The sequence below is a fragment of the Hypomesus nipponensis genome, chromosome 23 (assembly GCF_054491055.1).
Source record: "Hypomesus nipponensis isolate SF chromosome 23, ASM5449105v1, whole genome shotgun sequence".
Taxonomy (NCBI): domain Eukaryota; kingdom Metazoa; phylum Chordata; class Actinopteri; order Osmeriformes; family Osmeridae; genus Hypomesus; species Hypomesus nipponensis.
Window position 1 is genome coordinate 9,130,668 of NC_140383.1, and position 23,481 is coordinate 9,154,148.

The 23,481-nt window shown below is 48.4% G+C and overlaps 1 protein-coding gene across 1 annotated transcript in view; it reads left to right on the top strand.

Annotated features, from left to right (window-relative positions):
- abca12 (ATP-binding cassette, sub-family A (ABC1), member 12) overlaps positions 1–23,481 on the top strand; it is a 52,582-nt gene that overhangs the window by 24,738 nt on the left and 4,363 nt on the right. The window contains exons 39-77 of the mRNA XM_084688484.1: positions 404–2,821; positions 3,063–3,166; positions 4,467–4,573; positions 4,853–5,061; positions 5,172–5,248; positions 5,427–5,557; positions 5,871–6,041; positions 6,464–6,628; positions 6,915–7,110; positions 7,238–7,377; positions 7,643–7,762; positions 7,931–8,021; positions 8,167–8,346; positions 8,569–8,884; positions 9,689–9,803; positions 10,160–10,489; positions 11,069–11,138; positions 11,259–11,393; positions 11,500–11,664; positions 11,887–12,070; positions 12,306–12,524; positions 12,654–12,850; positions 13,417–13,574; positions 13,748–13,984; positions 14,211–14,358; positions 14,596–14,842; positions 15,468–15,557; positions 16,560–16,653; positions 16,817–16,944; positions 17,072–17,159; positions 17,760–17,868; positions 18,699–18,753; positions 20,341–20,518; positions 20,674–20,789; positions 21,697–21,856; positions 22,066–22,319; positions 22,500–22,704; positions 22,871–22,980; positions 23,214–23,364. Of these exons, the coding sequence (XP_084544610.1) occupies positions 404–2,821; positions 3,063–3,166; positions 4,467–4,573; positions 4,853–5,061; positions 5,172–5,248; positions 5,427–5,557; positions 5,871–6,041; positions 6,464–6,628; positions 6,915–7,110; positions 7,238–7,377; positions 7,643–7,762; positions 7,931–8,021; positions 8,167–8,346; positions 8,569–8,884; positions 9,689–9,803; positions 10,160–10,489; positions 11,069–11,138; positions 11,259–11,393; positions 11,500–11,664; positions 11,887–12,070; positions 12,306–12,524; positions 12,654–12,850; positions 13,417–13,574; positions 13,748–13,984; positions 14,211–14,358; positions 14,596–14,842; positions 15,468–15,557; positions 16,560–16,653; positions 16,817–16,944; positions 17,072–17,159; positions 17,760–17,868; positions 18,699–18,753; positions 20,341–20,518; positions 20,674–20,789; positions 21,697–21,856; positions 22,066–22,319; positions 22,500–22,704; positions 22,871–22,980; positions 23,214–23,364 (8,368 nt within the window). The remainder of the gene's footprint in view (positions 1–403; positions 2,822–3,062; positions 3,167–4,466; positions 4,574–4,852; positions 5,062–5,171; positions 5,249–5,426; positions 5,558–5,870; positions 6,042–6,463; positions 6,629–6,914; positions 7,111–7,237; positions 7,378–7,642; positions 7,763–7,930; positions 8,022–8,166; positions 8,347–8,568; positions 8,885–9,688; positions 9,804–10,159; positions 10,490–11,068; positions 11,139–11,258; positions 11,394–11,499; positions 11,665–11,886; positions 12,071–12,305; positions 12,525–12,653; positions 12,851–13,416; positions 13,575–13,747; positions 13,985–14,210; positions 14,359–14,595; positions 14,843–15,467; positions 15,558–16,559; positions 16,654–16,816; positions 16,945–17,071; positions 17,160–17,759; positions 17,869–18,698; positions 18,754–20,340; positions 20,519–20,673; positions 20,790–21,696; positions 21,857–22,065; positions 22,320–22,499; positions 22,705–22,870; positions 22,981–23,213; positions 23,365–23,481) is intronic.

Below are 23,481 nucleotides of genomic sequence, written 5' to 3' on the forward strand. Positions count from 1 at the left end.
CCTTTTTTGTAATCCAAAGGAAGGGTTAGGGAATTACATAACATTTTGCATTAAACATAGATGTACTCGTCCCCTGATAGTTATTTTGATAGCTTGATCTCTGCCTTCATATAGATTTTTTGGTGTATCATTGTTTGATTATAAACTCAGGAGTGATGATAATCACATTATTCATCTGTAGGTGAATAAATCAAGGTAAATGTTTAGTGTTTTTTGTCATTGGTCACAGTGGTAAGATGTCATTGTCAATTGGCAAGGCTTCAACTAAATAATAATAGGGAAAATATAGTTGGGGGGAATGCTTTTGTGTGAGTAAATACAGGAAAGATATGCAATACAGTGTCTTAAGCCTTCATTATTCAGAAAAATATCTCTACCTTTTCGCTCTGTCTCACCTCCCCAGTATGGAGGGCATCAGGTTGGCCCTAGAGCAGATGGAGGCCCTGGACCCAAGCATACAGCCCTACACCAAACCCCTGGAGATGGCCATCAACTACACCATGGAAAATAGTCAGCTCCTGCAGAACACCACCTCAGCCCAGGACCTCATCATGCAGCTGTTGGAGATTCTTCTGACAGGAACCAATTTACCCTCTGACACTCTCAGCTCTATCCTGAACAGTGGCTTCTTCTCTGGGCCAGAGAGTAACTCCATCAATGGTCTCATAAAGGATGTGGTTAAACAGGTCATCCAAATGCAAATGCTGGGAGACGTCCCTATGGTTTACGGGGTCATGGAACAGTTGCTGGCAGCCAATGACACCAGTCTGATCCTGGAGAAGGTGCTTGAGTTAGGTGTCTGGTGGGGTTCAACCCAGGCCTCAGGGGTAGACCTGCTTAGCCAGACCCTGCCCCGGATTTACGAGGTGGTAAAAGCCCTCCTTTCAACCTTAACCCAGATGGGTGTCCCTCTACCTATAGACTCCAACGTGTTTGTTGACCTGGCTGGGAACCTTTTGATGATGCTGAGACAGATAGCCAGCTCCAGCAATGTGCTCGGCCCCATGGACCAATACTTGAGCCAAATGCAGGATGAGATGGGCCTCCAGACCCTAAACCGAAGGAACAGACGCCAGGCTATGTGGGAGCCCAGGAGAGAACCCATGGATGACTTCATAGACCTGTTCTATATTGACTATGCTTCTCTATTCCGGGCCCTCTCCGTCCCCCCCACTTTTCCTGAGATCATGGAAACCAGCCACATGTTCCTGACCAACCCAGACCTGGCTGTGGTCGTGAAAGGGGTGACCTGGGACCTTACCATGAATTCGTCCCAAGACGAGGCCATCGACTCAGCTCTGGGTGTTCTCTCCTTCCTAACCCTTCCGACTCAGTGGAAGACCTATGAGAGCCTATTTGTGGAACTGGGTAAAGAGAGCTGGAGTCTGGAGTCGCTGGCGAATATGGATAAGCTGACAGTGGGTCTTGGAAGGATAGTGGACATTGCCATGGTGCTCTCCCAGCAGCCGCCTGTCTACATTGCCCAGAGGGTGGGACACATTGTGGAACAGCTCAGTGACTCGGTTGCTCAAATAGTCAGTGGAGAGGGCCAGGGCCCGAACGTCGCGGTCAACTTCCTCTCTGCTGTCAGCAACATCTTGTCTGAGAACCTGATGGAGGTCACAGATGTTGCTCCTAAAGTCACTGCTATCATCGGCCACATTCTTAACACGGTGACCAGGCCTGAGGCCCAGACGACCCTGGCTCCCTACTTGCTGGCTTTAGATCAGACCATCGGCACCTTTTCCCCCTACCTTTCTGCTGAAGACCTTGTGTACTTCAACACCTCTGGGCAGATGTTGAAAGGTCTAGCCTTGCTGGTGGCTTTCCCCAGGGATCTGGAGAAGATGGTGCAGGCTAGCCACATAATCTCAGACTCTCTGGACCACCTCCTGACTTTCAAGGGTGAGACCACCCTTGCAAACGGACAGTCAATTCACACAATCACCCACCCTCTCATCCTAAATAGTGCCCTGGCTACACAAGTGCTATGGAATCTTGCTGATGCCAACCTCACATTTAGCAATGATCAGGAAAAGGAGGCCATGGTCAAAAAGACCTTCCGTGCCCTAGTAGCCCTACTACCCGAGGACCAGAGGATATACATCTTGCCCCTAGAGCAACACCTCCTCTCCGCCCTCTCTGGAGTGTCCAACACGGCCCAGATCCCCCCGGCCTTCCTGGGGATCTCCAGCCAGGTCACCATGTCTGTACTAGCTATGCTTAACATGACACACACCCCTGTGTCCCAAGGCATTGGTATAGGGGGCATGGCTCAGGTCCTCTTTGTGGTGTCCCAGCAGGTGTCTATGAGCCTGTGGCAGGGCCTAATGACTCCCACTTTTGCCACCCACATTCCCAGCGTGTTCATGTCCCTGAACCAGGCAGTTGGCACACTGATGCCTCTATTACCGGCTGAGGGCCAAAAGTACCTCAATGTCTCGCTTCACGTCCTGGAGATCACCGCCATCAGTCTCAACTACTCTGCCGCCACCGGAGACATAGAGGGCGCCATGAATGTTGTGGCCAGCTCCATCCAGACCCTTCTGGCATCCATGTCAGCCCCAGGGCTAGAGAGCACAGGCAGCATCGTAGGAGACCTTGAACACACCATGCAGAAGCTGCTGCTCGTGCTGCAGTCCGGCCAACAACCTCTGGCCCAGGCGGCTGACATCATCCAGCTGCTCCTCCAGAATGTTCACACCTTGCTGGGCCAAGCCAATGGCAGTGTGGAGGCCAACCTGGCGCAGGTGGTTCTTCAGGGAGTGAATATCAACACAGGGCACCTCCTGATGATCAACGACACCAACTGGACACACAAGTGAGTTTGCTTTGTTTTGGACGTTTGAAAACAATATTGTGACTATAATTATGTATTTGCTTAGCAGAAGCTCTGGTCCAAATTAACCTACAGGACAGGGTCTGTAGTAGGTCTATTAATTATTGCTTCATTCCCTTCGAGTAAATTGATTGAAGCCCCTATTGGTTCTCCAGGATGAAGTTCATTTTAGATTTGAGTGTTGATTTTATAATATAAGGATGTTAACACTATACTCCCTCAGGTTATCAATAGTGCTGTTAGACGTAGCTGACAGGTTTCCTGAGGACCTCCCCTTTGCTCCTCTCATCAAGAACGTTGCCAGAGGCCTGGCCGCAGAATCTCATGGTAAGTCCATTCCTCTGAACCAACCATTCAAACCACAACAGTGGCAAGGTGTGAGAATCGCTATGCAATGAATCTTACTGATTGAATTCAGACAGAGTTTATGAAGAGGAATGTACATCATAAACTCATTAGCGGTAAAATGAGGAATCCCAAGAGCGGCATATATTTTTGCCAAGTTAACCTTCCCTTCTGTCTTCCTTGATGTTTCCTCTTCCACTCACAGCGTGACTAATTGTTCTTCTATTGTGGCAGTTGTATTGACACTGTAGCCACAATCTGGCAGCCAACCAAAAGTGCTCTTTGTGTTAATTGTCCCCAGCCATAATTTCACATGACTTGCCAAACAAGTTGTATGAATCAACTCATCCCCCCCTCTTTACCCTTCACCCTGCTCCCCGTTCTTGTGAAACCTAGATGTAAACCTAAATGATAGCTCGTGCCGTTGCATTGTAACAGAATAATAATGGATTTAGGTCATGTGCATGGGATCCTACTATGTGTTTAATTGCAGCTTTGCAGGAGTTTCAGATGAGACCGATTGTATTGTAGCTCTCTCCAACAACAAAAAATTAAACACCTTAATATATGATTTAATCACTTAGTCCTTCAATGTGAGCCTTAACACCGACACAGAGACTATACATTCTAATTTAAATGAAGGGCACAAACTATACACTGTAAACTACATGTGTGTATAGTACCCTTTTGGTGGTCCTAACATTCTAAACTTTGAACTGAGTATGCCTCCACTCAAGAGCCCTGATATGCTGTTCCTCTCATCTCATCTGAAGCTCAGATAACAGATAACCTGTAAAACTGGTCTGGACATCCACTCCTGATTGCCATATCCTATGAAAAATAAAGGTTTCTCTGAAAAGTTCTCTCATGTATCACTTTCGGGACTTGTCAGACCTGTTGTCCCACATGACACTACAGAATTTGGGCTAGCCTACCATCCTGCTCTATTTTAGTCACATGATGCCTGACTGTAAATGAGGCTCTTCGTATTGGTCCCCAAAGGGATATGGTGTTGCTTTGTCACCTTTGAGACTTATCAAGGCTCATCCCTTCCTCCTATGCCCCCTCCCCCAATCTCACTCTCTCTCTTTTATTTATTTTATTTATTGTAATTTATCTATTTTCATAGTCTCTTTTAGTATCCTTTTATTCTATTTTATTTAATTAGTTGCAGGTACAACAACACATTTTACTGCATATTGTACCATGTATAATCATGTATGTGACAATTTATTTTTCTTGATTCTTGATTCTTGCTTCTCTCTCACGTTCTACTATACAGAGAACCTGGCCCTCCTGCAGCTCGCTATCCAGTCAGGTCAAGTTCTCATCAACACCAGTTGGACAGATGAAAATTTTGGCAGGACACTGAACCAAATGTTGTCCACGGTTAGATCATCTAACATCCAATTTTTATCTGTGGGGCGGGAAGCTGTGTGTGTCGGACTGAAATGAACAGCTTGTCTCCAGTCAGCTTCTAGGATGAGACAAACGTAGTGTTAGGGTTCACCTAACACCATAACAAAGCATTGTTTCGAAGCAGACTCCCATGCACACCCAGAGAGTCAGCTTTAAAAACGTAGTAGCCTGTATGTTTTGGACTTGGACACTGGATCTACACTCACTTTCACTGACATGGTTTGGTGTGTGGTATGCTGTGTGTCCTAGGTGTGTGCCATAGAGAAGATGGGCTCCATTCAGCAGCTGCTGCAGAGTATGTCTGTCAGTCAGGGGCTGCTGTGTGAGACTGTGCTGCCTGTCATCCAGGCCATGTATGAGCTCACCAAGAGTCTGGTCCAGGACAGCTCGAACTCGTATGATGCCCTCTTTGAAACGTTCATCGGAGACCCCATGACCTACAATGTCCAGACTAACTGGTAAACCTTTGCTTCAAAGAACTAAGCGAATCATAAAATACGCGAATGCGTATGTTTTTCTCAAACTGTTTTTGGAATCACACGTGAACACTTGTGTTTGTGTGTTTCAGGACCTCCATGTTCAGTAATATGTTTGGTCTGAACGTCAGCTCCCTGATGGATCTCACCATCAACATGACCGGTCCAGGTACTGTACGCTTCTGGCCCACTTGGAATAGTGCAAGATAACATAAATTCTTCTCAGTAAAAAAAAAAAAATTGAACCACCAATTTTACCGGACACACAGAACGGAGCATTTGGTTGAACGTATAAACCATGCAGTCATCACTTACACAACTCTCCCAATATACCCTTCTGTGACCAGGAGTGGCCAAAGTGTCTGAGATCCTGAGGAACAAGACAGCGTTTCTTCTGGACATCCAGACTCACACAGACATCCCGATACAGACGGTAGAGCTGCTGATTGACACCAATCTGCCTAGCAACAACCTCCAGGTAACATCACTGCCCTCTCAACCTGCTTCTGTAAAAGGTGTGACAATCAAACCAAGTGAATATACATTTAAATGTAGTCATGGACACTCTTATCCGGAGCAACTACCAGTAAGTACAGGGACACTCTTATCCAGTACAGGGTCTTCCCCCCCGAGGCAAGTAGGGTGAAGTGCCTTGCCCAAGGACACAACGTCATTTGGCACAGTGGGAATCAAACTGGCAACCTTCTGATTAATAGCCCAATTCCCTAACCGTTCAGCCATCTGACTAGCCATCTGAATATAGTCATGAAGCTCCATTCTCTCTGCTCCAGATCCTGTCTTGGCTGGTTAACATGCACTACTGCGACAACCCTGCCAGCCTGACCATGAACCAGGCAGACCAGGTCATCTTCAGGATGTTCTGCTCCCTGCCACCTGTTCAGTGGTACAACTTCATTGTGCTGATGGCCCGCCACATCAACTTGGAGAGTGTTATCTACAGGGTAAGAGGCCTTTCCCTCGCACTGTCATGGTTTATAGAGTTGAAACACACAATAGACAATAGGGGACTGGAGGAATGTTGTTTCTAGGTGTTAAGTTTGTCAGACGAGAAAGGTCACCATTTACTCTTCTTTGTTAATCCTTAAAGTAAATGAATGGGTATTGTCAGCTTTTCTTCACAATGCTGTCACTCTCTTGACAGGCACAGTGCCGAAAACTAAATTGGCATATGTCGTACTGTAAAGGTTTCACAGCTTTGCACGGCATGTTGTTTTTGTTGTGATTATTTTTGTTTCTTCAGTCAATGCAACCCCAGTTGATTTGATGCACATGTAGATGGATGGTGTACACTAACAGCATATTCAAAATAGAGCCATAAGTGTTTGCGTGTGTGTGTGTGTGTGTGTGTGCTTTCCTCTCTCAGCTGGTGTTGTCCAGTGATTTGCAGAGCGTGGTGGGGATCATGCTGCAGATGGCCAAGTTCCTGATAGACATGATGGGCAAGCTGCTTCCTTCCATCAACCGCCTGCAGGACTACCTGGTCTCCATCGGTGACCTCAACCTCATGGCAAACTCCGAGTTCCGTGGTGTGAGTAGCGCTCTGCTCCCGCTGTCTCTTTCTGGACTCCCGGCCTCCAACTCCCAGTCCAGCTGTTCTCCATTTTGAACCTCGTCGTCGTCGTCGTCGTAACTTCACAAGACATTATCTTCCTCATTCCTCTATCGTCCATCTGTAGTCAGCCATGACATTATAGTTCATTTAACACTGTTCCTGAACCCCCAAACTCCTGCCCGGCTGTTTGGACATAAACAAACTGGAGGGGAGAAAAAACATTGTTTGTTATTCCCTTTGACCCTGTCTGTGTCCCCTGTAGCTGGTGCTCAGTAAACGGTCTGTGATGTCCAGCAAAGCCACATTCACCACCGTGTCCAAGGCTGTCTGCAACCACGGCATCATGTCTCTGCTTGGCATCTCCAAGCTGCCCCTCGTGGACGCGTCTGACCCCTCCACACAGCAGGACCACAAGATCGATGACCTGGTGGAGAAGTTCAAGATCCCTCGCGATGCCAGTAGGAGTTCCCCTAATGCTAGACATGTTCGGAGACAAACACATTCACACTGAAAAACTTGACTTCTGTGCGCTTGACAGTGACGTGTGTGTGACAACGAGCTTCTTTTTTTTCTCTCGCTTTGCAGCTCCGTTCTGCATGAGCCTCTACCTGGACATGGTGAACACCACGGGGGGAGCCATTGCCTGGGCCTTCCTCAAGCCTATGCTACTAGGCCAGGTCCTCTACAGCCCTGACACTCCCCTGACCAGAGCCATCATCCAGAAGGTACTCCATGAAAACCACCCCAGCTCTCCTCCACCCAGTGTACCCCCTGCCCCCCTTGAATTTGTATAATTACCATTAACACTATATATATATATTTTTTTTAGATGTAACTTCATGTGTTCTTGGGGGCCCTCTGGTGGCCATGGGGGCCCTAAGCAGCCGCTTTGTTTGCTAATGCCTTGGGCCGGCTCTGCATCTACACCCACACACACACAACCACATCCACTATTTGCATTTGATTGTGTTCTTCTGCTTTGTCTTCCAGTCCAATGCCACTCTGCAGCAGTTTGCCAACCTAAAGATGTACTCTGAAGACTGGCTGCAATCCTCCTCCTTCATCATGCAGTCAGCCAAGATATTGACCCAAACTCTGCCAATGCTTCAAGTAAGGCTTAGCACTTGGAGCTACCGTACGCTGCTGTGAGCTGGATATATGGTCTGACTTCCACACCATGTATCATTCTGACAAAGCACAGGGCAAAATACAGTTATGCTGTGCAGAGTTGATGCCACCCTACCCCACCTTGATGTTCTTTGACATTTTGCCCTACAGAATTCCCTCAACATCCCCTTTGTCAAGGCTTTCATCGAGAGTCAGACTAACATCAATGTGGGCAACATGAAGGATACGCTCAGCAGTTTCTGTGAGTTTGAATCTTTGTCTTTGAACCCATTTCAACAAGCCTTGCCTCGTCATAATTGGATGGCTCTAAAATATCTGCACAGTGCAAAAGTAGCTCCAACCATTCTGCCTGAAATGATGACCCTGTTCCCTTCCAATCTTCCTAGCCAACATGACCACCTTGTTGGAGAGGAACAAACCCATCGTCCAGCAGATCACGACACTCTCCTCCCTCATGAAGAACCTCTCCTCCTGTATTAACTTTGACCGTTACCGAGCCTACAACTCATCCAAGGATCTGAACACTGTGGCGGAGAAACTGGCTAAAACACGAGACCTCTATGCCAGTGAGTGAATGCAGTTCACTGTTAGCTTCCAGTCTTCGAATGTATTTAGTTTCTGGATTTTGGTCCTTGGTACTTTGAGTTCTTTTCAGTATTCAGATGGTGGATTTTCTCTCTTTTTTTTTGTATTTCCTCTTTTGCTCTCTCTCTCTCTCTCTCTCTCTCTCTCTCTCTCTCTCTCTCTCTCTCTCTCTCTCTCTCTCTCTCTCTCTCTCCCCTCTCTAGGTGTCATTTTCAAGACGCCCAAGGATGGCGCCTCTTCCAGGAAGCGCCGGGACACCTCAGGCCCAATCCTCCCTCCCAAAGTGGCTTACACCATCCGCATGCACATCGACAACTCCATGCGAACGGACCGCACGCGGACCCCCTTCTGGATCCGGAGCTCGCAAATCTGGCCCCAGTCCCTGCGCTACACCCGCGGCTTCATCTACCTGCAGGAGAGCATCGAGAGGGCCATAATAGAGACCCAGACGGGCCAGAAAATCGAAGAACCAGCGGTCCAAGTCCAGGCCTTCCCCTACCCCTGCTTCTACAGGGATGAGTGAGTCGTGCATACACACACCAGATGTGTTCTGTTCATTTCGAAAAACATGTAGACCCTTATTGAGCGACAAGGGGAAGCGTTGCATATTCATGCGCGTGCTCCAGTGCAACATGACGAGAGAAACACGGGCCTTAAACGTGCACGATCGTGCACGCCAGTGCAACCTCACCGTCACTTGCATGTTCTACACGGACTTGCATATTTATGCACACACGCAAACACAATCTAATCGCTCATACCTTTCAGTGAAAAGATAAAGCAAAATAAATTATGAAGAACGATCAATACCCCTTCAGAGTTCAGCATTGGGTAAAACATAAACTGTATACGGTGCATCAATACTGGACACTGTTTCCAATAAATCATACGGGAGGATAATGTCCATGTTTATGTCTTGCCGTGAGTGCTTCTAAAGCCAGCACTGATATCTCATCTCACTAAAGCAGCTTTCGCTGTCTCAAGCTGGCTGTGTCTCCTCCGTGTGTGAGATATGGTGATCCTTGCAGCTCCATTGCATTGATTTATTACACGACGCATTACACGATGCGATCGCTCCTGAAATATTACTCGTATTATAACAAACAGCGTCTAGGTCCATGTATCAGGGTCCATATCTGATAATGGCAACCCCAAAAAAAACTTTCAAGTGAATTATTCGAGGTTAGGACACTGTAGTTTGTCTCTTTTTCAGTGGCAGATTATGAGTGACAGTCAGTGTGTGCAGCGTAGCTTGCGACATCAATTCCAGAGTGTCTTCGCCGTCGCGTTTGACTGACAGCTGTGGGTTCCCCTGCTCCTCAGGTACATGGAGAGCCTGGCGTTTGCGTTGCCTTTGGTATTGATGCTGAGCTGGGTGCTGTTCATCGCCGACTTTGTCAAGAAGCTGGTTCACGAGAGAGAGCTCCGACTACATGAGGTAGGGCGGAAAAAAAACAAGACACAAAATATTGTGTGCCATGCATATTATTCCTTTTTCTTTTTCGAATTATTAAAAATCCATACAGATTATTGCCCCCCAAAATGTATGGCCTATGTATTATTGAGGGGTGGGTGGTTCCCTAGGCGACTGTGTTTGGTTGCTTGTGCCTAGAAATTCCCCTGGTTGTCCGTGTATACTTGTTCTCTGTTAGAAGCATCTATCGTCAAACATGGACAAAATGGCTGGTGTTGTCGTTCCTCTACCTGTCCCTCTCTCTCCCGCTCATACTTCATCACCTACCCGTGTGACGACATCCTGACCCAACCTGTCGCCCCCCCCCCCCCTTCTCGCAGTACATGAAAATGATGGGCGTCAGCCCCGCGAGCCACTTCTTTGCCTGGTTCCTGGAGAGTGCCACCTTCCTGGTGATCACCATCTCCATCCTCACCATCATCCTGAAGGCGGGCCACGTGTTGCCCCGGAGCGACGGCCTCGTCATCTTCCTGTACCTGTGCGACTACGGCCTCAGCATCATCGCCATGAGCTTCCTCATCAGCTCCTTCTTCGACAAGACCAACATCGCCGGCCTGAGTGGCAGTCTGATCTACATCATCTGTTTCTTCCCCTACATCGTGGTCATGTCCATGGAGTCCATGCTCACCGCTGCCGGCAAGAACGCCCTGGTGAGGACAGACAGAGGCTGTCTGAATGGGAGAGAGAGAGAGAGAGAGAGAGAGAGAGAGAGAGAGAGAGAGAGAGAGAGAGAGAGAGAGAGAGAGAGAGAGAGAGAGAGAGAGAGAGAGAGAGAGAGAGAGAGAGAGAGAGAGAGAGAGAGAGAGAGAGAGAGAGAGAGAGAGAGAGAGAGAGAGAGAGAGAGAGAGAGAGAGAGAGAGAGAGAGAGAGAGAGAGAGAGAGAGAGAGAGAGAGAGAGAGAGAGAGAGAGAGAGAGAGAGAGAGAGAGAGAGAGAGAGAGAGAGAGAGAGAGAGAGAGAGAGTCTGTAAATGGAATGTGTGTGGTTTAGACTAAGCCTTATTATCAGTGAGTTATCAGTGCTATATGAGGCAGTAGAAAACCAGTTCTGGATTATTATACAGTGTAGCTGTGTGACAAAAGAGGAAGGTATTCAAAATGGGCCACATAGTGTAAATTTGAAATGAGAGTTTACAGAGTGGGAGAGAAAGACCGCGTTTTCTCAGATGACTGGGATAGATGCTATTTGAAGACGTGTCCTCCTAACATATTTGTCACTCGTTTCCCACAGAGTTTGTTTGCCCCCACGTGTTTCAGCTACGCCAGTCAATACATCACTCGCTACGAGAGCCAGGAACAAGGTAGGCGCAAGCTGGGACAGAAGCCATCTGGATGGCGTCCTTTTCATAACAACCGCAGAGAGAAACGGAGAGAATGAGGTAGCCAGCACTGATTGAGACGGGCTCTTATGTCTTTTTCAGGAATTCAGTGGAGCAATTCGTACACGTCTCCAATGCCTGGCGACTCAGCGTCGTTCGGCTGGATGTGCTGGCTCCTGCTCATCGACTCTGCCCTCTACTTCCTGATAGGAGCATATATCCGCAAGGTTTTCCCAGGTGACAGCACAACACAAGCATATAACACGGGCTCCATTGCCCCTCGTTACACTTCTTCGTGAGGTACGAAGAGATTCCTCATGCACGCGGTTTCTGCTCCTCTCAGGAAAGTATGGCGTAGCAGCTCCGTGGTACTTCCCCGCGATGCCCTCCTTCTGGGCAGACCTGCTCTGCTGCTGGGGCAGGAGACCTGACAGCACAGGCAAGGGCCTGCTGTTTACCAACATCATGCAGCGGAACCAGCCCGTCTTCTCCTCTGACAAAGATGAAGGTACTCGTCGTCTTCCTCCCCCCCCACCCCCTCCACTTTATCACAGTTCCGACTGCCACGGCCGAGACGACTGTTCTTGTGGACTGCTCCGAGGTCCCTTTGTCGTGCTTTGACCTTGTGATATGTGTGTCGCTTCCTCTTTTGTTACGTCTCCTGCTCCCACTGCTGGCCTCCCCCCCCCCCCCCCCCCGTCCATCTCGTTCCCCCTTCTCATGCGTTCAGGGAAGAGCGGTCTGTCCCACCACGTGGACGAGGAGTTCTCCGACCTGCCCGTGGGTGTCGCTCTACACGGACTGACCAAGATCTACGGCCAGCAGGCCGCCATCCAGAACCTCAACCTTTCCTTCTACGAGGGCCATGCCACGGCTCTGCTCGGACACAACGGTGCCGGCAAGACCACCACGATGTGAGGACCGTGGTCCATTCTGTCTTGATCACTTTCATCACATGGATGAAGGAATGGAGGATGGATGGATGAATGACGGATGACGTATGAATAGATGGACGGACGGATGGATGGATGGATATTCAACATAAAAATGTGTTTGTACTGTTGAGTACATCACAATCTACTTCTTGATCTATCCCCCATGTAAAGCGTTGCTGGTCAATCAATGACGTGTGAATGTGGTTGTATCCAGGTCTCTTCTCACGGGCCTCTTCGCACCATCCTCCGGCACCATCGAGGTGTACGGCCGGGACATGCAGAGCAACATGGACCAGGTCCGCAAGGAGCTGGGGGTCTGCATGCAGTACGATGTCCACTTTGACCACCTGACCACCAAGGAGCACCTGCTGCTCTATGGGCAGATAAAGGCCCCCCACTGGTCACAAAGGGAACTGCAGGAGCAAGTGCGCAAGTAAGTCTCCAACCAGAGGCAAGAGTAGCACACGTGGCGAGTCAAGTTTCAACGTTTCACCGGGAAGGGACGACTCGTTCACGCAAAAAGACCTAATTTCTAACTCACCTCTTCTCTCCCTTTGCCCAGAACCTTGCAGGAGACCGGCATGTATGCCCACAGACACAAGCGGGTGGGCACCCTGTCCGGGGGAATGAAGAGGAAGCTGTCCATCTCCATCGCCTTCATCGGCGGCTCGCGCCTGGTGGTCCTGGACGAGCCCACCACCGGGGTGGACCCCTGCTCCAGACGCAGCATCTGGGACATTGTCATCCAGCACAAGAAGGGTGACTCACAAGTGCATGCACACACCCTGTCCTCTAGTCTACCACCCGATACATATTCACACTGGTAAACACACTGAGCAACCACGTCATAATGCCATGGTTTGTGTGACATTTTAAGAGATGGACAGGAAAGGACAGAAAAGGAAAGGAAAGGGGGAGAAGAAAGAGAGGAGATGAGAGCATTCCCTGTGGGGCTTTTGTTCTTATCTGGTGTCTGACTTCCAATTCAACATTTAATCAAGCTGAAATTGATTTTCTCTAGGTGCACACACGCTAGCTGTGGAGAAGGGAAGTTAGAGAATCCCACGGCAGCTGTAGTATGGCCCCGATTGCTATCCGTCATGCATTTGACGGTGGAATTTTCAATTTAATTGGGTGTCTGTCTGAAACGATAGAGAGTGGGTTTGCGCTGGGGGAGAATTGGAAAAAGGTCATGTTTTCTCACACGTCCCAGTTTCGGCTGTCTTTGGCCTTTGTGACTGTGCCGTGTGTCCTCGTTTGCCCCTTTCCTGTTGCTAATGTGCATGCTTTGCTCTGTGTGTGTGTCTGTATTTACCCACGGTTAGACCGTACCATCATCCTGTCCACTCATCACCTGGACGAGGCGGAGGTGCTGAGTGACCGGATCGCCTTCCTGGAGAAAGGTGGACTCAAATGCTGCGGCTCGCCGTTCTACCTGAAGGACAAACTGGCACAAGGATACAACCTCACACTCACCAAGAAGGTACAGGCAGATGCTGCACACTGATGCTGCGCACATCCTGCCTACTCTCGGACTATACGGTCTCCTGTCCCTTACACAGATTTCAATTTGTTTTGTATTTGAGTGTAACTTTTTGCACAAAACATAAGACTTAGTCAAAAGCCCTTTGATCCAACTCCTCCCTTCCCCGGAAGGTCCAGGAGCCGGGCTCCAAGGTTCGCTTCAACGGTGCAGAGGTGAGGGCCTTCATCCAGCAGCACGTGCCCGAGGCCAGACTGAAGGAAGGCGAGGTGGGGGACGTGGTGTACTCTCTGCCCCCCTTCACCTCCCACACCGCCTCGGCTTACCGCTCCCTCCTCTCCGCCCTGGACGCCAATCTGGACAGCCTGCAGCTGGGCTGCTACGGCATCTCCGACACAACCTTGGAGGAGGTCAGCACACACGCAGCGACTGTACACGCCGACGGGTTGCACACCAGCCCTACACCACAACACATGTACTCTCACATCCGTGTGCTGTACCAGATACAAATTTGAAGAAAAAAAAAACCTCCACAAAGAAAGAGAACGTAGGCCCCGGGTCTGTCTTCTACACAGCCAGGGGCGTGCAGTGCACATGCCTAGATCCAGGTCCAATCACACTGGATGGTGTTTTTAGGTGTTCCTCCAGCTCACCAGGGATGACCTCGAGCCGGAGGACGACAAGCCGTGGTCTGTGTCTGAATCGGTCCCAGAGATGTCGCCCTCCGTCGACAGCCTACCAGAGGACCTCAGTGACAGCGGCTCCAGCTTTGGGGACAAAGCCAGTAGGTTCCTCTGCTCTCTGTCTGACACCCGTGCGAGCTCGGAAAACATCGGTCGTCTCATAGGAACAGAAAAAAAAAGATCGACGAGGATGGGGAACATTCTGTCTGCCCGTCTCCCAGCTATGTGTTTAAACAGAGTTAAAAGAGTTTAGGAAAGTGTCGTGTGCTCCGTAAATTCAGTTTCAGGAGCAACTATCTAACCTCCCCAACCCACCCCTCCACCATCCCCTCATGCAGGTCTGACCGGCTCATCCACAGTGCACGGCCTGGCCTTGGTCTGGCAGCAGATCATGGCCATGCTGATGAAGAGGATTCACCATTCTCGCCGGGACTGGAAGGGCCTCATCTCCCAGGTGGTCCTGCCTGTCATCTTCGTCATGTTCGCCATGGGCCTGGGCTCCATCAAGAGCGACCTGCAGCACTTCCCCGAGATGGAACTGTCCCCCGGCCTCTACAACGTCGGGCCTCAGTCCACCTTTTTCAGGTCAGGCAGTGCACTGTGGCAATGCCCTGCCAGATAGACATGCTGATCGTAAATAGGGCGGTTTTTGTGTGTGCGTGCGTGTGTGTGTGTGTAGGTGTTTTCGTTTTTCTCATTCCACAGATAAAAAGTCAATCATGTTCTGCATAGGGAGTTGATTTATTTTGAGAGGGGTGGGGGTGGTGGGAAGAGGGGGGGCTGGGGTAGATCCACCTTGAAGGGCAGGTGAATCCGAAAGAGATGGAGCCAAGTGTAACGAGGGGATAAGAAAGAGAGAGAGAGATGATTATGATTGTATGATTTCAAGATGAAAGTCAGTAAGAAGGAGAGTCAAGGAGGCAGATGTCTTGATTGAGCAGCTCTTTGATCTGTGGAGCGTGCAGAGAGGGGAAAGTCGGAGGTATGAACATGGCCCAAAATCTGCGCCCTCCTACTGTCCTTGATTGATGTCTGAATGAGATGGAACACAATTTTCTGGTGCCAGATCTCACATAAGCCTCCCTATCACTGACCCACAGTTTCCAGTCCTGAATCAATGCCAAGTCATTTTCATCACAACTGCACTGTGTGTTAGCAATGTATGGATGTGTAATTACCTTGGTCTAATTCATTGTTCCCTTGACAACAGTAACCAGAACTCAGACTCCAGCAAACTGGTGGACACCATGATGGCCTTTCCTGGGATTGATAATGGCTGCCCGGGCAGCCCTGATAACCCGTATGTACTCCACTGCTTACTGTCAACTAAACATTGAAGCACTTCTCCTATTAACCTTGGTTTGATTCAGTCGTAGAATCGTACACAGTCGTACAATGAGCGATAACAGTCACCCTTAGATCTGTCTACAAATATCCAGTTGTCACAATCGGACCTAGATCTGTTCACAAATAATCATCACAGTCACACCAGTCTGTCTCTGCTCCCACCTGCACTGACAGTACCTCTTCCATTTACCATGGCTCGCTACATTCCCTACTGGCCTTTTCCCTCTTTAACTTTTACTTTGTCTATCTGTCATCATTCTGCATTCCGTTGTGGCATTGATATTCCTTACTTTACCCCTCGGTTTTCCACTTTGTTTTATTCGACCCCTTCCTGTCTGTCTGTCTGTCTCTCACTCTCTCTATCTCTCTCTGTCACCCTTTGTTCTTCTCTCTCCCTCTCTTTCGGTCTGTCTCTCTCTCTACCATTCTCCGTACTCGCTTGTCGCTGGACTGTCCACATGGTATACGTGGCTTAAAGCCACATGGTCTTTGTGGCTTGAAGCCTAGAAGCCCCTCTGCAGTGTGAGAATCATTTGTATTCCATAAACACTCTGTGTTTATAGGATAGATTTCCCCTCACAGGCACTCAAATCAATGTTGGCACTCATGAACCAGACCTTAGAGGCACTATAAAATTGTCAGCCAAAAAAAAAAAAAAGACATCTCGTCGTGCAGAAGAGCTCCAGTTTGATGCCCTGTGGACAATCACTGAGGAGTGCTGAGTGCCGCAGTGCTCCCCTGACTACAGATGTGGTCTGTGATGTCATGACAGTTTAAATGGGAATAAATGTGTGATTTACGCTCTGCCATATGGATCCCGGATATTGCCGCGCTTATGCATTAAAGTGTGTGCGTGTGGATGTGGGTGCAATGGAGTAATCTTATTGTGAACCACTTCACGTGTGCAGTCATCTTCTCATCTCACTGGTTCACCTTGTGAATGTGTCTGTTGAAGGGTGTGCAGCAGAAACGCACAGCCAGACACCTGGGAGACCAAAGGGAATAGCTCGGACGCGTTTGAACCCTGCGCTTGTGCCCATCAGGAACAGGTAAGAATGAGCCACTTCAAAGGCAAGTGACTGGACATCCGTGGTGTGCGTCAGTCGCTGTGCCTCTGTGTGTGTGGCTGGGGTCGCGGCTGTATAATTGTGTAAAAGTGTGGTTGTGGTTGGGTGTGGGATTCATTTGTGTTCCCTTCTAATTTCTTTTCAGGTGTGTCCGAAACCCCAGTACCAGCCTCCTCATAAGAAGCTGCCCTCCTCCCAGATTGCTTACAACCTGACTGGCCTCAATGTAGAAAGCTATCTCCTCTCCACAGCTAACAACTTCATCAGGAACCGGTAAACAAAAAAAGACTTCAACAATATCTAGTCTCTCTTCTCAGATATTTATCAATATTTTTGTTTACGTCAGAGTACTGTAACTCTATACAAATGTATTAAAAAATATATATGTATGTGTCCACAGGTATGGAGGCTGGTCGTTCGGGCAGCCACTCCCTACAGGTCTGCAGATGGACCTATTGGAAGTGCCCAAAAACAGAACCCTCTCCAAGGTAAATAATGTTGTACCTGTCCCCAAAACCTCCAAACAAACATTCTCGTTCTGCTATAGTTAAGTAAATTATGCCTGAGTTTATAATTGCAGGCATTATGCTACAGATGCACTAAGATGCCTGGCCCCAGATGGAGCTGCATTATTACACTATCACTGTCATCGTTAACATGGTTTATCGCTGCACTTGCTGCCGTTATGTTTTTGCTTGAAATGTTCCCGAGATGATGATGCTTTTATTTGCGTCGTTCCAAAACCGCCCCTTGGAACATTCAGGTTGACATTAATTATAGAAAAGCATGGAAGAATGTATAGGCATAACACAATACAGTCCCCACACCCCCCTCCCTCTGTCTCTCTCTCTCTCTCTCTGTCTCTCTCTCTCTGTCTCTCTCTCTCTCTCTCTCTCTCTCTCTCTCTCTCTCTCTCTCTCTCTCTCTCTCTCTCTCTCTCTCTCTCTCTATGTCTCTCTCTATGTCTGTCTCTCTGTGTGTCTCTCTGTCTTTCTCTGTCTCTTTTTGTCTCTCTCTGTCTTTCTATGTCTCTCTCTCTCTCTATTTCTCTATTTCTATCTCTCTGTCTTTCTCTCTCGCCTGTGTAGGTCTGGTACAACCCTGAAGGTCACCACACCATGCCGGCATACCTAAACAGTCTGAACAACTTCATTCTACGCTCCAGCCTTTCTGCTGCCAAGGACCCACAGCAATATGGTGAGCAGCACACATTCTTCAAATATGTACGAGGAGCCTGCACCACGCAGTAACATTCCCACATCAAAACAATGGTCCTCGAGAAGGAGTATTTCACTGGAATAGCACAACAACTCTAATTTGAGGTATTCAAATATCGGCTCCTTGAGGGTCTAACAAAGGGCCAATACCACACAAAATCACTTTACAATCAAATTCCATTCATCACTTGCTGGCTCGATGGCCCGCCTAATCTGCTGAAAGGGATTTACTCTCTCTCCAAGCAGTGATCCCGGGGAGCTTTTCGTCATGTTTAGAGAGACCTTTAAAATTATACAATGTGATTGATTGGGTCTGGGGTGAGTGTAGCACCCATTTGGATTAGCAGGGCAGAGCTAGCAGTTTCTCAGTCCGCAGCCAGGGGGAGCTGTGTGTCCTCGGGCTTCCCGTCACGTCGCCGAATGAATACAGATGAGCAACAGAGAGCTGCTCAGAGGGATTGAACCAAGGCAGACTGACGTTTCAGTCCTATTTCAGCACTGTACCGGAGAGTCACTGTCTGCCTGTGGGCAAGATTAATGCAACCCCCCCCCCGCCACACACACACACACATCATACCCCCCAGCCTCCACAACACCCAGTCAATAAGAGAGTAGGGAAAGGGGGAGGGGGATGCAATCATTTAAATGTGACCTGTAGACTAACAGACTGAGAAGGAAAAGGAGTCTTCAGGGATTGCCTCAAGCAGAGTTGTCGTGTCATGTGAACTGTGTGCATTCTGTGTGTTCTTTCTGCGCTATGTGCTATGTAACAGAAAAGAAAACGTCTGTTTTCTGATTGTTTCTATACAGGCATCTCTGTGTTCTCCCACCCCTATCCTGGTAAAGTGGACGAAGAAGATACCATGTAAGAGCAAAACGGGACAAATTGACCTAATATGTAGTACTGCACCAAGGCGAGCTGAAACTAATGCAGAGATCATGAGATGACATTTTCATCATTATTCCATTGAATTTAGTTCAGTTTGCCGCTAACCTGTCTGCAACTTTAGACTTGTTAAGACATTTAGATTCATGTCATCACTGTCTTGGTCTAGGGCAATCTGACTGTTGTATTTATCCATATTTGATTTTCTAAATGGATTTTCCTGAGGCTGCATTATTGATCAGGAGGCCCAATATAATGTGTGTTTACTCAGAAGGTGGTGCAGAGGTGGATTGATTCTACCCTACTTCCACCAACACGGCAGTTTTAAACACTGCAGGCTATTTTAGGGACTCGGGGATTGAACACCTCAGTAGTATGTATGGCAAGCTCCACTTTTGCCATAGTCACTCGCTCTCTCTCTCTCTCTCCCCCACCCGCACACACACACTCACAGGTATCAGGTCAGTGTTGAGCAGTGACTCATAAACGAGAGGGCAGTGGCCTGATCTGACCAGGATGTTCCCCAAGAACCTCATTAGTGCACAGGGCTGTGCGGCATCTCAGCCACTCCTCTCTCACGCTCGCCTCCCACTGCACCGACTGTATTTATTGGATTTCAGTTTTGTCAATGTATTCCACTCTACTGAGACCGGTATTATGGACGTAGCTTTGGTTGTTATTGATTTGCCTACCTGGTGTTAAAGAGGTTCCTACCCCAGTACGACGCTATGTCCTCCTTGTAGAGTGTTGTGTCTGTGGGGCTTGGGAGTACTGTAACTCTCGGTCAATTTGATAACAAGCCACACACTGCTAGCTAATAAGAGCTCTCTCAGCTTCGCTGCCAGTCAGCTCAGCTTCCTCTTTGGTCTGTGGTCCTGCAACCGGGACCAAAGTGAGCAGGCCGAACAGATTCTACAGATTCTTCCGAAAACCACGTCTCTCGACGACTCGCGAGTGGATGGAGTAGGCCGATAGGGGACGGAAGTAGCTGCGGCAGAGTGGCGTTTTGGAAAGGATGGAGAGATCCAAGACACAGCAGGGGAACAGAGGGGTTCTGTGATATCTGAAAGGAGCCCTAATCACGGAGCCCATTGCTTACCACTGGCTCAGCTGGGATCTCTTCATCGGGAGACTCTATCTCACCCGTAGCATGGGCTGTTTTCTAGACATATTACATTCAGTTGCAAAATTGTCCATTTTGTTTGTGGCCATTGTTATATCTCCCCCTGGGGTTTAAGCATCCCTCTTAACAAGCTTGTATATGTTTTACTGTGCTTGCTCTGTGCCTCTTGAAAGGCTTGGAGTGTGTTATGACCTCTCCTGCACAGGGACAACCACACAAGTTCAGGCAAACCATGGCTTTTCCTTAGATACATACACATGAGGACGTTGATTTGAGGTTTGAGAACAGCAAATAGAACGTTTGACTGTGTATAGGGCTATTCGGACTCACTCAACGTGAAATCTATTGCAGCAGGGTACTGTGACAAAACATGCTTCCAAGGCGGATTCACAACTCCTTTCTCTCTACCTCTCATTCTCAATCCCTGTCTGCCTGATGTTTAGGATTCGAGGCCTGGTCCACATCTTGCTGGCTCTTTGTATGCTGACGGGCTTCTCGATTGTGACAGCCAGCTTTGTCATCTACGAGGTTCAGGAACACCATACTGGCTCAAAAGGACTCCAGCACATCTCTGGCATTGGGGAACCCTTCTACTGGACCATCAACTTCCTCTATGACATGGTAGCGTAACCCCAAAAGACCACCTTCTCCCAGGAACAGCCTGGCCAAATTGAACAGATGAACAATGGGTTTCCTAATTGATTACCAGGTGTGAGACAGTGTATGCGCTGTGTGTTTGTGATGTAATGAGCAGTCTGTCCATGTGTCCCCTCCAGACCCTGTACATGGTCCCAGTGACCCTCTCCCTGGCTATCATGGCAGCCTTCGGCCTCCCAGCCTTCACAGAACAGCAGAACCTGGGGGCTGTCACCCTTCTGTTGGTCTTATTCGGGTGAGTGACCAGCCTCATTACCATGACAAGAATGTTGCTGACACCGATAATGCATGTATTACTGTGCAGACGCTTATCATGGAAAAGGAAAAAAGGAGAGGAAAATAGCTGTAGCCTTGAATTAATTCGACTGAATAATCTCAGTCTATAAATGTAGCTTCTGTTGTACTTCTAACACCATGAAGATATTTTAATCTGGGTTTTATATTAGATAAAGAGGGCCATCTACACAAAGTGGGATTCCTGATAAAATCAAAGCCCATTGATATTGTCTTCAGTTTTAGTTTCAGGCTACGAATGCAAATGTTCTCCCAAATCATCGAATAAAACCTAGCTCAGCACCACCAATTCTTTATACAGACAACTGACTCTCATATGAATAATAATCACATACTATAAAGTTCAGGAGAGGTATTGGTCCATAACACAGGACCATAGTCACAGCAGTCACATTCTTTATCCACCTGGACTGACTCTGGTGCCTGTGTTGCACTTTATAGCTTTACACATAGTGGTTCTGTCTGAAACACCTCAGCTGCATATTTTGTCCCTGACCTAGCAGGCACTGCAATCAAATGAAAAGCAGATCATTTGGAGTAGGAGGACTGTGTTAACCGTGAAGATAGGAGAAAGAACAAGTGATTTATCTTATGCCTTTTGAGTTCAAGTGTTTGCCTTTAAGTTGAGAAGTTTTTGTTGTTGTTGTTTTCCCTCTCTCTTGCGCTTCCTTTTTCAAGGTTGTAGACATTCAATTAAGCAAACACGTTTCTAATTGACAAACTCCATAAGGTATCTTCCATATAGGTCAGGGGCATGTTGATTAAACAGCCTTGCGTCCTTATTTTTGTGTTCAGAGTTCAGAGAACAAAAGGCCTATTTATTGTTTTGCTTTTTACTATCTTCTCAGCTTCGCCACCTTCCCCTGGATGTATCTCTTGTCGAGCGTGTTCAAGGATCCAGAGATGGCCTTTATCTGCTACGTGTCCATCAACCTCCTCATAAGCATCAACACCATAATCTCCACATCCATCCTTTACTTCCTGGGAGAACTCAGTAAGAACAAGGAGGTGAGTGTGCTTGCGAGTCTGGACAAGATCTCAGCCTGGTCACGGTCTCAATTTGAGGTCTGTTATCTGCAATTGTTGGGAGAGTCATGGATGTTGGTGGTGATGATTTGCTGTCGTTACCAAAGGACAATGGCACGCAAGGAGAATGACACTGACCCTTTCTTCTTTACTTCCCTTTTTGCTGCCCCCCCCCCCTTTCTGTTCACCAGAACATTCAGCAGGTCTACAGGACCATGAGCTACGTGTTCCTGATCTTCCCCCAGTTCAGCTTCGGTAATGGGCTGATGGAGCTGGCCCGCATTGACATGCAGGTGCAGGTCCTCAATGCGTTTGGCATCGACGCCTACAAGAGCCCCTATGCCATGGACACCCTAGGCCCCATGTTCATCTCCTTGTTCCTACAAGGCTTCACGTTCTTCTCTCTGCGGCTGCTGCTCAACAAGTGGCTCATTCGTCGAGTCAGGTGAGTCCAGGGAGTTTACCGGGGGGGGGGGGGGGGAGGGGGAAAGAGCAAGGGAAGCAGACCCAAGACAATAGGGTCGTAATGAGACCGATCACCATTAGAACGTAGCTAGTTCCTCTGATGTCTCATCTTTGTCTTGTCCTCTCTCTAACCCTGACCCTAACCCTCTCTCCTCTCCAGACTTCTGATCTGCCGCAAGAAGACGGTGCCCCCCACGGGTACCGAGGACGAAGACGAGGACGTGCAGGCGGAGTACCAGCGCGTGACCAGCGGGTCGGCCTGCTCAGACCTGCTGCAGGTCAACCAGCTGAGCAAGGTCTACCAGCACCTCAGCAAGAAGGTCCACGCTGTCAAGAGACTGTCTGTGGGCATCCCAGCTGGGGAGGTAAGATCCCGCATCTGTCCGGCCATCTACATTCAACATGTCGCAACCTGTCCTTAGAACGTCAGATACCACAGTAGGGGTTTAATGAAGTTTGTCGAAAAACCAGAGGAGGTTCTCCTTAATATCAGTCGTTGTGTGAAACTCGATGCGTGGTCCCTACCTGCAGTGCTTTGGCCTGCTGGGGGTGAACGGCGCAGGGAAGACCACAACCTTCAAGATGCTGACTGGGGACATCAGCCCAAGTGATGGCACAGCACAAATCAAGGACTGGGATGGGTAAGTGGCGGTTGTGTGCACCGTGTAGCTCTTTTATGTCTTGACATATTTGCGGACGCTCATTCCGAAACAAACTCATTTGGTGCCTCTCACTGAGATTGATTCGTTATGGACCCCCCGTGACCAGGGTCTGTGTGTTTGACTGAAAATGCTCGAGAGGTAGCAATTTAGTGCGAGACCCTATACTTAAAGCCACCACTTACATGTTCCTCTTTGTTCCTGCGCTTTCCCAGGAGAATGGTAGACATCATTGACTGCCGTAATGAGGGTATAAACATTGGCTACTGTCCCCAAGTGGATGCCCTTGATGACCTGCTGACTGGAGAGGAGCATCTGTACTTCTATGCCCGCATACGAGGAATCTCCAAGAGGGATATTGACCGGGTAAGACACTTTACTGCTGAGAGAACCACTTAAATTGATATTAACGTTGTCACATCTATTTCCCATGAAATGTAACGTTTCAAAAGCATTTTTAACATTTAATTTGACCAAGGTAAA